Genomic DNA, 12,907 nt, shown 5'->3' on the forward strand with positions numbered 1-12,907 from the left:
CCATGTAGAACCCTTTCCACAGAGGGTTCTCCTATGAACCTCTTTGGAACACTGAGTATATAGGTAATCGTCTGCCCTCTTGCCTGCTAGTAAACACAGTTTCTCCTAGTTCTTATATAATAACATTTCACAAGAGGAATGCACTTATTCACAGTTCTGTGCTGCTTATGTAATGACATGAAGAAAATATAAACTTTGCTTAAGATTGGTGGGCAGAGTGCTCTGTTTTTTGGCTGTTGTGTTTTGAGAGTGGATGTATTACTTTTGTTGTTTAAAAAGGCTTCAGAAGTTTGTAATTTCCATTTAGAAATGTCAGACTTGATTTTCCATTCCGAAAAATGTATCAACCCCTACAAAAATGTCCATTTAATCATTCACATTTCCTGTTGCTGCAGGATTATTTTCCTGCTGTAGCAAACTGGATCAAATTAAGATCCTACATCTAAATCTGCTGGCATAATAAAATAGTCTGTCACTTGAAGGAAGATTAATCCAGGGAAAGGGTTTGATTGGGTAATGTGTTGCATTGCTCTTACTATATGCCAGGATAGTGTTTAATAGTGCCTCACCATACTAAAACATTTGGCAACGAAAAATGAAAACAAGCTTTCTTATTGGTCGGATTTAGGTAAGTCTGTTTCGGGCTATTTGCTTCCTATTGGATGTGACCCAGTTTTGTCATTCATTCACAATATTCTAGAGAATCACATGGCAATGCTTGAGGCTAGACCAATTGTTGCTTTAGCTTGCTAAATTTGCAAGCAACAACATGTCGGATGTTATTGACTTTTGATTTACTTAATGCCATAAGCATGACATAATGTTGTCATACTATGTAATATCGGTTTTACTTATACGGTCATTACACTGTTATTAGGCATTATGTGGTCAAGCTAAATTCACCTGTCAAGATGGAAGAAACCAACGCTGTATGGCAAAGTATTAAAATGGATGGATGGGTAGATTGTTCTATAGCCTACAGAAACAGACAGACACAGACAGATCGTGCTTTTCCATATATGGACCTTATTTTCCGCCACCCTGTCCCCTACCCTCCTCTCGGGCCTCCTCCTTCTTCCCCCCACCCCCTCTCCCATTTCATCATCGTCCTCTGTGAATGTTGAGAAGGTCTTGTCCTCTGCAGTTTGACGTCTCTCTCAACCACTGCTCTCAACAAGCATGAGACACTTCGTGACGTCTAGAGAGTCTGAGGGGGCGTGTGCACATTGTAGTAAAACGAAAGTGCACACCGACTCGATTATTCTTCAACCCACACTTGGAGAGGTGGAATCACATAAAACCGAATCGGTCTCAGTCAGCAGGCAGTGAGTGATATTCCAGATTGAGTTGCGGGTCTGTTATTCTAGTGAACAAGGTGTCTGCTATATTGTTGTTGTTTTTACTGCACATCGCAACTATTTATCACCAGAGCCTGTTTTATGTCTAATTATGTGTTTCAAGGGATTCGAATTGAAAACCGTGTCATCTCAATCAGAAAAAATATATAAAAAAATAGGGGGGAGATCAACAACGTTACGCAGGACTACTGTTTCAGTCACAGTAAACAACTTTTAACCATCGCCACCGCAAATTGATTGTAGGTCTGTAGTCTGCTATTACACCGCCGCTACACCGCCATCATGCCTAGTCTGCGACAGTCTTACACCGTGACGGTGCCGGAGGAGTCACCGGCATCCGCTTTCCCCTTCCTAAAGACGGACCTGCGCAGGAAGAGTCCTCCAATGTCGCGGTCATTGTTGATGTCCACATTTGTGGGTCTGCTTATCAATCAAGCCAAGGTGAGTGCGCCTATTCGGTCTGCAAGCAAAGGGATATTCAGGTAGTCCATGCACTACAGATGTGGAGTGCCCATGCCGTAAATTGTATGGGCACGCCAAATCGACCACACTGTCAGTCGATTTAGCCAATTATGGGCCGATTTGATATTGACAAAAACTTGGATAGATTTGTTTTAGTTACAGGAGACATTCCCACCCAAAAATAAACCCAGTAAAGGATAATGTTGGCAGCTAAACGTACTTACATAATAATACCATTTATAATCTGTGAGCAACAGATTAAATGTGTTATGAAATTGCTTTTAGAGATTGAGGATTTTTAAACTGTTCCTTCCATGTTGGAACTTGGAATCTTGTCGATTCCGTGGCGTTAATAGTTATTGATTTTCCAAAGCTAAAGTCAAGTAATTTTAAGTGATGCACCTGTAGGTTGAATAGGCAGGCCTACAAATGATTTCGACATGATTTTTGATAATATAATATAATTACAATATGTGTGGTGGAAGGATGTCACCATACTCAGGCCAATTTAGGCTCAGGTAATTTATGTTGTTGCTTTGTGTACTAAGGTGGATCTAAATAGGGTATGACGGTATAGGAATCGTTTCAATCCAATAGGAAAAGTTTTCACATTGTGTTCAAGGCATCCGGCATTTGAAAACCGCGGAGCGCTCAAGCCAGCTGCCTGCTTGTCACGTTACTCGTACTGTAACCTCGCACAGTTGATTTGGTTACGTAATCCGGCTTTCAGCAGTTTTGCTATGAGCTTTCTCTACCCGGAGGAGTGTGTGCACTGCTGGCCATAATGTATATAATTTAGGCGTACCTCCAGCTGTTCTTTTCTGGCCCTGAATGTAGGCTACGCTTTACAGTACAGGAAATTTGTGAGGATACTGATTCATATGTGCCTTTACCTCCAATGTGACATGCAGACTATAGTCTATTGTAGAGAGAATAATTAGGCCTAAAGAAAAAACCTCATCTGATGTAGCACTGCCTATTTAAACAACACTGAAATCGTTCTTGAAAAATATATATGTTTAAATATATCTAGGCCTAAATGTAAATGTATTATAAAATGTAAGGCCTGTATAATATGCCATGACATAAGCAGGCAGGAGATCAACATCAGCGATTGTATTTATCAAGTGTCTGAGAGTATAATTGCTGATTTAGGATCAGTTTAGACTTTAAGATCATAATGAATTAGATTACATGAACCTGATCCTGGATCAACTGTGAGACGTTTTGAGAATATGGGCCCAGGAATCCTTACATGAACCCTGAGTAAATGACAGGATGGCCCCTAGTGGACAAGCCAAAGGCTCACAGTGCTTGTTTAGCATTCCTTCTATCAGGCAAGTTCTCAACACAAAACCTCACAATGAAACACCATTCATAATTATTGCCCTCGGTGACGGCTTGTCCTTGAAAGTATACACTTGATAAAGAGCAGTGTTTTACATCACAATGTTCCCTGGTTGATAGAGGAAAGCCCTGTCAGCACTTGTGGACGAAGATAGCCTGATTTGTCGATGGTTGCATAACCACAACACACATTAAGAACACTGTTAGCACTATTTGCCCTGTGTCACACTAACAATTAGGGCGTGACATTGTGTAATGAGGTTTGAGCGAACACCAAGATAAGGAATATCAGCTTTTATCGGCAGGAAAGTCTCACCATATCTGATGTACAGTACGCTGTGGGTGATAGGGCACATGGATTCTCAGAATGGGCCGAGGGCCTAAATATATGGATGTCCTTTACGGGGAGAGCAGAATGTTCCTCAGTCAGGACTGTCACCGATAACCATTGAATAACGGTAACACAACATTATCACCGCTTCAACAACATCAATGGTTGTAATACATTATCACTGCTTTATCCACCACAGTTTTGGTCTCACTGGTATGAGCTGTACAGTCAGCCTACAGTGTGTCTGCTGGGTGGTGCTACGGTATAAAGCGAGGTGTGTTTGTATGTGTGCATGTGTGTCCCAGTCACAAGTTGTTTGCCTGTGACCAGTCCTGCACAGTAAGGCTGGAACACAATGTTCTCCCCACTCTCATACTTTCAATCTGTGCCAACCAATGGAATGACTTCCTCCCCAATGGAATTACTTCCTCCATTGGCCGTCAGCCAATCAGGGCCCTTATTGTTGGACCTACCTCCATGTCCCGAGTGAGCCACATGCCGACAGAGCCCATTCTCCACAGGCCTCTCCTTAGTAATCACTGTACTAGTGTCCCAGTGTCCTGGCTCCGGTGCTATTTGTACCCAGGTTGTGAGGAACTGGCCTGTGCATGCTGCTCAAGCCATATGCTCTGTTTCAGAGCTAACAATGCAGTGTGGACCCAGACACACCCTCTGATTGGCCATGTGCAGCGGCGCAGTCTCTACTCAGTACTCACACTACCGCTCAATGAGAGTTTGACCTCTAGAGACAAGGCCTATACTGCACTGACAATGGAAAGTGAACTATGAGAAGTATGAGGCATTTGGTACCTGTCTGGTTGTGAGAAGTGGCATTGTGGTGCTATGTACTGTACAGTATGTGGAGGGGTTTGGTCTGGGACGGAATAGTCACTGACTCATGTTTCAGACTTAATTCACAGTGTGCATGTCTATGGCATGTGTGGCCGTTTGTTTTAGGCCTGTATGTGCCTGACTGTTTGTGCTTGCTTGACTATCTCTCCTGTGTGTGTGTGTGTGTGTGTGTGTGTGTGTGTGTGTTTGTGTGTGTGTGTGTACCTGCTTTTAGGCCTGTATGTGCCTGACTGTTTGTGCTTGCTTGACTATCTCTCTGTGTGTGTGTGGCGTCAGATAGGTGCTACCAGTTTAGGTGTTTCATTCGTCAGCAGATGTACAGTACTGATGATGCGTGGCTTCCCTCCCCACATGTTACACTGTCACCAAACCCCCCACCCTAATCTGGACTAGCCTACATAGAACACTAGATGCATGTGTAATATTAATATGTAACTTCCAAGACTTTCCGTTCCCCAGAAATGTCCCTGTACAGCAACGTGTATTACAGGGACACTGTATAGAGTAGGTTACATGTAGCAGTAAGCTTGGAAAAGCAGTATTATCCATTAAACCTGCTTAACCCTGCACTGGTTTAAACCAGTATTCAATACTAAATGAACACATTATCCCTTTAACACCAAGAAAAAAATAGCTGAATTTTTTGTTGCAGAATATATGTATTTGTCCTCAGTGTAGGCCATAAATGAATAATTTATGTTCGCGTGACTTAAACTTTGATATATAATGCATCGGAAATATCTTAACCAGCCTGTTGAGTTGCCTAATTAGAGTAAACAAATTTTGTATTGGAATTTGCATAGACTTTTTAAATAATACAAAAAAAAATGATACATTAATTTATGTTATGATTGCTTAATTTACTTATAATGGAAGATAGGCTTAGTTATATAAGGACTGATATAAAATATTAAGAAAATATGATACATTTGTGTGTCAAAATTATGTTTTAGAGGTCACCAACAAATGGTGGTAAATGAGGTTCGGTTTTGCTCACATTCCCTTCCTTGAATGTGTGTTGGAAAAAATATGGGAGTCCGATAATGAAAACCACATGATTTTACTAAATGGCATTGGTTGAGATGATAAAATATGACAAACAATACCATAGTATTACCATAGTATTGCTATTAGTATCTGTCCTGAACAACAATAGCAATATGGAAGAGATCAGGATATAATTGATCTTTGCCCTGGTTCTAATGCAGGCCTGATAGGTCAGGTTTTGTTCTTTCAGTTGTTGAGCTACAGATGGTGGTTATTTGTGTTTTGGTCATGGAAAGCAGTGTCCCTCACCCAACGTCTTGCAACGACACAAAGCACACCACTCATGACGTAGCTACCACGTGTGTACTCTGACCTTAAGGCAACGATACACTCTGACCATCAAAAACCTTTCAGACAAGGTCACACCACTCCAGTGAACATCCAACCAGAGCCACGGGAAGTAGGGGTGCTGAGGGTGCTGCAGCACCCCCTGAAAAAGGGGGAATAAAAAAAAATATATATTAATAAAAACATTTATTTAAAAAAAAATAAAAAAATTGCAGTCTGTAGCATGGCAATTTTTTGGTTTGTTGTTGAACATTTTATTTTTCACTAAAGTAGTGCACTGGTCCTTTACCAGTCCTGTATTAGTGGACCGAAATAGCCATCTGTAGCGCAGGCAATACAATGGTATGTGTTTGGTCCTGTGTCCCTTTAAGTTGACATGTATCAGGGACTGAGTGAAGAGGGATTTCTGCCTTGCTCTAACCTGTGTCTCCCTGTCTTTGTCTCAACAGAACTCCAAGAGTCCTCAAGGCCTAGTGGGACTGAGAAACCTCGGCAACACAGTGAGTAAACCATTACATCCGCCACTAACACAAGTCTGTTTTTACACTGTGCTTATGTCTGGTTTGTAGCAGATCTGATGTCCACTCTTTGGAATATCTATCCCTGTCACTGAAAAGTGTGCACTTCTAGTCTTAATAAATATTCTCTCCTTTTTCTCTCTCTCTGTCTCCCCCTTCTCTCACCTACTATTTTCTGGTGTAGTGTTTCATGAACTCGATCCTGCAGTGTCTGAGCAACACTCCTGACCTGAGGGACTACTGTCTGAGGAACACACACCGCACCGAACTCAACAACAACTGCAGAGCCAAGGCTGCTCTCATGGAGGGTAAGACACTACTGCTCCAACTGGTTGCACTTTACTTAAGCCTGCAGGTATAATGCATTATTAGAATGACATTAGAAGGATGTTACCAGCTGACCAATTCTGGAAAATTTGACAGTGGACCAGTGCTGAAAAAAAGAAAAGGACAAAATGGTGTAAAAAAAAGCACTAATCATGTTTATGCAACATAATAATCATCCTAAGAATATTTACAGAACCACCTAAGGGTCACTATAATACTGACCTCTAATTCGTAACAACCTGTATGCTTAAAACGTACACAAATTGTGTCTTAAGTTGATTTGAAACATATAGGAGCTATTCTGTGCATGTACACACACAAACACATACGCACTGATCCCCAGACAGGGTTTGGAGATGGTGAACAGTAACAGTAGTTCTGTCTACTACCTGATTGATATTCTTCACATGGCTCCTCTCCCCTGCAATGTGACCTCTGCTTAACAGTACAATGACTAAAAGTGGTCTCATTTTCTTTCCTCTCTCTGTCTGTCTCTGCCACGCTCTGTCTCTCTCTCTCTCTGTCTCTCTCTCTGTCTCTCTCTCTCTCTCTCTCTCTCTCTCTCTCTCTCTCTCTCTCTCTCTCTCTCTCCCTCTCTATCCCTCTGTCTTTCTCTAACAGAGTTTGCCAAACTCACTCAGACCCTATGGACGTCAGTCAGCAGCGAGGCAATCAGTCCCTCAGACTTCAAGACCCAGATCCAGAGATATGCGCCCAAATTTGTGGGATACAAGTACGTCTATTCAGAAAAGGGCTGTGGTCTGATCTAGTAATTCTATTTCTATGGCCATAAATGTGCTGGGAGAAAGCGAGTTCATTTAATGTGAACTTTCTTAACTATTAAAAATGTCATCGTACTTTCTCACCCCTCTCTCTAGCTCTCTCTCTCTCCATAAGGCATTAAAACTATTAAAAATGTCATCGTACTTTCTCACCCCTCTCTCTAGCTCTCTCTCTCCATAAGGCATTAAAACTATTAAAAATGTCATCGTACTTTCTCACCCCTCTCTCTAGCTCTCTCTCTCTCCATAAGGCATTAAAACTATTAAAAATGTCATCGTACTTTCTCACCCCTCTCTCTAGCTCTCTCTCTCCATAAGGCATTAAAACTATTAAAAATGTCATCGTACTTTCTCACCCCTCTCTCTAGCTCTCTCTCTCTCCATAAGGCATTAAAACTATTAAAAATGTCATCGTACTTTCTCACCCCTCTCTCTAGCTCTCTCTCTCTCCATAAGGCATTAAAACTATTAAAAATGTCATCGTACTTTCTCACCCCTCTCTCTAGCTCTCTCTCTCCATAAGGCATTAAAACTATTAAAAATGTCATCGTACTTTCTCACCCCTCTCTCTAGCTCTCTCTCTCTCCATAAGGCATTAAAACTATTAAAAATGTCATCGTACTTTCTCACCCCTCTCTCTAGCTCTCTCTCTCTCCATAAGGCATTAATGTAGACACATCTTTTATACTCATTTCTCATTTTGTGGCTGTGGTTGAAATAATAAGCTTTTGAAAGTAAACATCTCTCTTTCTCTCTCTCTCCCCCATCTCTCTCTCTCTCTCTCTCTACTCCAGTCAGCAGGATGCTCAGGAGTTCTTGCATTTCCTATTGGACGGCCTCCACAACGAGGTCAACAGGGTCACAGTGCGGCCCAGGCTCCCGTCCGAGGACATTGACCACTTGCCGTAAGTCTCACCTCCCGTAGCACCAACCCAGGAGCATGTTAATTAGTTTGAATCGTTTTGAAACAGAAAACGACAATTAGCATTTCTTAGTCTGTTTTCTTCAGCTTGGTGCCTCATGAACACGACCTTGACATGTTCTCCTAGGATTAGACATGCCTAGACATGCCTCATGATATTCAGGCTGTTAACTGCCTTTGTAATGAGTCATGTTTTATAGTTGTTGTTTTTTTAACAAGACCTTGGTACCTCAGATTAAAGTCCCCTGGGATCTGTATTGGAGAGGAGTGTGTCTGTTCTAGAGGAGCTTGTTTGAATGTAAACATATGTGGGATCTGTGTTTGTCTCCTCCACAGTGACAATGAGAAAGGGAAGAGAATGTGGAACAAATATCTAGAGAGAGAGGACAGCAAAGTGGTTGGTAAGTGTCTGAGTGACTGAGAACAAGTGTGTATATTACAAGTGTGATTTTCATTGTGTGTAATAGTGTATCTGTTTCTCTGTATAGATCTGTTTGTGGGCCAGCTGAAGAGCTCTCTGACCTGCAGTGAGTGTGGTTACTGCTCCACTGTGTTCGATCCATTCTGGGACTTGTCACTACCCATCGCTAAGGTCAGTGTACACACTCACATGCACACTCACATGCAGGCACACACACACAGTGAAAAAGCTGTGCCTAACTGAGGGTGTTTGCGTCCACAGAAAGGTTCAGGGGAGGTGAGTCTGACAGACTGCATGCGACTCTTCACTAAAGAAGACGTACTGGATGGAGATGAGAAACCGGTAAGGTGCTATTGGTGTGTGTCTGTGTCTGTCTGTTATTTGAGTTTTTGGTATTAAAAATAATTTTCCTGTGTATTTGAGTATTTTCAAATGCACAGCCCAACAAGTCATTTTATTTGAGTATTTGAATGCTTATTTTTAAAAACCAAATAGTCGACCAAATTGTATTTAAGAGACTTTTCAAATACTATTTTCAAATAACTGGTTTAAACTCATGGGTGTGTATTTGAGTCAGTGTATTTTAATGTTTCAAATTCTTTCCAAGTTAATTTCCAAATACATCCTCCTCCAGACATGCTACAGGTGTAAAACCAGGCGGAAATGCACTAAGAAGTTCACCATCCAGAAGTTCCCTCAAATCCTTGTGCTTCGTATCCTTTCCATTACTTCATATTAGTGTCCCCATCATTGGTTCTCCCAACAATTAAGTTACTTCCAATCTAGTAGTAATAAGTGTAGTAGTAATAGTTTTACTAATAGTAATAGTTGTTGTGGTAATAGTTTTAGTAATAGTTGATGTTGTATAACCTTATAGTAGTAGAAGAGTAGCAATAACACTATAACCAGATACATAGCTAGAATGAACTGTCATTTTCAAGGAACTTTGGAGCCAAAGTCGTTGAAATGTTATATATTTCAAAAAGTGTATTAAAAGTTTATGGTTCTGGCTTCTGGGGTTAACCTATGTAGTCCGCTGCCCTATGAAAGCCAGGTAGAGAATTGCATTATAGCAATGCTACAACGCTATCAATATATATCAATATCTAGATATGGTACTATGCTATCAATAGCTATGCTACTATGCTACCAATATCAATGCTATCAATAGCTATACTATTATTCTATCAATAGCCATTTATGCCACTATGCATTCAATAGCTCTATGCTTCAGCTGTCCATGTGCTTGTCCTTGACCGAGCCCCTGTCCCAGACCTCAAGCGCTTCTCAGAGAACCGTGTTCGAACTAGTAAGCTCTCCACCTACGTCAACTTCCCCCTCAAAGAGCTGGACATGAGAGAATTTTGCTCTGAGAACAGCAGTAAGTAGTACACACACACTCAACAAACACGCACTCTGTCTCCTGCTACTTTGATATTGTATTGGTTTTCTTTTTAGAAGTGCTTTCAGGGCCATTTCTGAAGAGTCTTGTACAGATATGACGTTTATTGACTGGCCTGATATAAGTACTGACTGGATCATCTGGCTTCATTGAACTCAGGACGCACACACACACTACCGCCCAGTTGAACTGACTTGCTTTGTGGGCTCCTGCTACATGTCATGGACATATGGGCTACATAAAGCCTGGCAGTCTGGTCATATGGATGACATATGCAATGAGCCTATTAGGCCTGTGTCTGGGTCTGATGGTTGATGTTTGAGCCTTGCTCTGTGGACTGCATACAGTATACTATATCTTTATACAGGAGCCCAGCCTTGCTTTGTGTACAGTCTAGATAACCCATCCTCTTTATAAATGAGGCTTAAAACATACATTGTTTTTCAATGATGTTAGGGGACTGTTGAAACTGAATGCATTGGTGATGCATTGTGCATTGTGATGCAATGACATAACACTCATCTTTGTCTCTCTATCTCTCTCTCTCTTTCTCTCTCTGTGTAGTGAATACAGTGTATAATCTCTATGCCGTGTCCAACCACTCTGGGAATACGCTGGGTGGCCACTACACAGCCTACTGCAGGAACCCAGCCCTTGGAGAGTGGTACAGCTACAATGACTCTAGGTATGTAATGATACCATGATGTAATATACATCCTCATAATACCACTAGGAGTAGTTTGCTACTATATCAGAGTTAATGGCTCTGTTTTCTGTTTGTTTGTTATCTGTTTGCTTGTCTCTATGTGTGTATATCACTAAGCTGAGTATACAAAACATTACAAACACTTTCCTGATATTGAGTTGGACCCCCTTTTGCCCTCAGAACAGCCTCTATACGCAAGGTGTCAAAAGCGTTCCACAGGGATGCTGGCCCATGTTGACTCCACTGCTTCCCACAGTTGTGTCAAGTTGGCTGGGTGTCCTTTGGGTGATGGACCAATCTTGAAACACAAGGGGAAACTGTTGAGCATGAAATACCCAGCAGCATTGCAGTTCTTGACACACAAACCAGTGTGCCTGGCACCTACTACCATACCCTGTTCAAAGGCACTTAAATCTTTTTGTCTTGCCCATTCCCCCTCTGAATAGCACAAATACACAATCCATGTCTCAATTGTCTCCAGGCTTAACAATCCTTGTTTAACTTGTCTCCTCCCCTTTATCTATGCTGATTTTAAGTGGATTTAACAGGTGTATTCAATAAGGGATCATAGCTTTCACCTGGATTCACCTGGTCAGTCTATGTCATGGAAAGAGCAGGTGTTCCTAATGTTTTGTACACTCAGTGATTATTTCTATATATGTGGGTTTGTCTGTATTTCTATAACAATGCTCTGATTAACACACACCTGTTCTCTGTGTCCTTACAGGGTGAGCTCCATGTCATCCAGCCAGGTCCGCAGCAGTGATGCCTACGTGCTCTTCTATGAGCTGGCCTCCTCTCATTCACGCCTCTGAAGCTACATGTCATGGACATATGGGCTACATAAAGCCTGGCAGTCTGGTCATATGGATGACATATGCAATGAGCCTATTAGGCCTGTGTCTGGGTCTGATGGTTGATGTTTGAGCCTTGCTCTGTGGACTGCATACAGTATGCTATATCTTTATACAGGAGCCCTTGGCACTATGGATTTAGCTTCAGCACATAGGCTGCACTGTACTGCCAGGATACAGAGATTGAGTTGTGGTTCAACCATCTTCCGGGGACATTGGGAAGAGCATTGGGACAATGGGAAGGCCCTTTCCAGCTAAAAACATGTCCTTTGAATATCATTGAAAGTCCCGGTGACGTGTGTGTGTGTGTGTGTGTGTGTGTGTGTGTGTGTGTGTGTGTGTGTGTGTGTGTGTGTGTGTGTGTGTGTGTGTGTGTGTGTGTGTGTGTGTGTGTGTGTGTGTGTGTGTGTGTGTGTGTGTGTGTGTGTGTGTGTGTGTGTGTGTGTGTGTGTGTGTGTGTGTGTGTGTGTGTGTGTGTGTGGTCACCATGCAGACGGTGAAGATGCCTCTCTATGCACTACAACGAGGACTGTATGACCCCACGCCGGAGTTGTCATTCGTTTCAAGGTCACCACTGAGGCATGAAAGACTTTATCACTCCGACCTTCCGTTCTGTAAATGATTCTATTTAAATTAGACGTCATCATATCTGTGACTTTGGAGATGGGATGACTCTCTAGCACCATCTGTTGGTGTGCTGTGGTTGTAGGTTTTGCACAACCTCATCTTCCTCCCGTTTCAATAGGACTGTGTGTGTGTGACTGCTGTGTGCATGTGTGAAAGAGAGAGACAGAGAGAGCGGTCCCTCTCCAACTTCAAACTAGTCGTGGAGATATCATGCCATTGCAAAACGAGATTGAGAGAAACTACATCTCTAGCTATGTTTTGTATGACTAAACGCGTATTTTTGTATTTATAAAACAACATGGTGAATGTAACTGTACTGTTGTTCTAATCATTAAAATATCACTATTTTTCAAGTTTCAAGTATTATTGTCATGTGCACAAGTATTGTGAAATGCCATTCTTGTAAGCTCTTTCCCCACAATAGTATTATAAAATAAAGTAGAACAAAAAGACATGAGAAATAGAAACAAGATGAACACCAGAAAATAAGTAAGTTGCATACAGGGTCAGTTCTCGGGTCAGTGACATTTTTACAATGTGCAGGGATAATGGACTAATAGGGGTAGACATGCATAAGAGTAAGGTAACTAGGAATCAGGATATATGATAAACAGTGGCAGCAGTGTAAATGATGATTGCATGTGCATGTGTGTGTGTGTGTGT

The 12,907-nt window shown here is 41.7% G+C and overlaps 1 protein-coding gene across 3 annotated transcripts; it reads left to right on the forward strand.

The window, feature by feature from the left end:
- Positions 1 to 1,143: 1,143 nt before the first annotated feature.
- Positions 1,144 to 12,600, forward strand: LOC110534861 (ubiquitin carboxyl-terminal hydrolase 2). Of its 3 annotated transcripts, XM_036989857.1 has the most exons (13): positions 1,144 to 1,325; positions 1,602 to 1,799; positions 6,135 to 6,185; positions 6,388 to 6,511; positions 7,152 to 7,263; positions 8,107 to 8,217; positions 8,571 to 8,635; positions 8,723 to 8,826; positions 8,917 to 8,997; positions 9,290 to 9,368; positions 9,929 to 10,036; positions 10,622 to 10,742; positions 11,491 to 12,600. In XM_036989857.1, the coding sequence occupies exons 2-13, from the start codon at positions 1,641 to 1,643 to the stop codon at positions 11,576 to 11,578; spliced, it is 1,203 nt and encodes a 400-aa protein (XP_036845752.1). In that variant the 5' UTR covers positions 1,144 to 1,325; positions 1,602 to 1,640; the 3' UTR covers positions 11,579 to 12,600. The 3 variants fall into 3 exon arrangements, with proteins under 3 accessions (XP_036845752.1, XP_036845751.1, XP_036845753.1); XM_036989856.1 differs by having other exon boundaries at positions 1,144 to 1,799; XM_036989858.1 differs by lacking the exon at positions 1,602 to 1,799 and having other exon boundaries at positions 1,145 to 1,325.
- The last annotated feature ends 307 nt before the right edge of the window (positions 12,601 to 12,907 follow it).

The sequence above is a fragment of the Oncorhynchus mykiss genome, chromosome 10 (genome assembly GCF_013265735.2).
Source record: "Oncorhynchus mykiss isolate Arlee chromosome 10, USDA_OmykA_1.1, whole genome shotgun sequence".
NCBI classification, from domain to species: domain Eukaryota; kingdom Metazoa; phylum Chordata; class Actinopteri; order Salmoniformes; family Salmonidae; genus Oncorhynchus; species Oncorhynchus mykiss.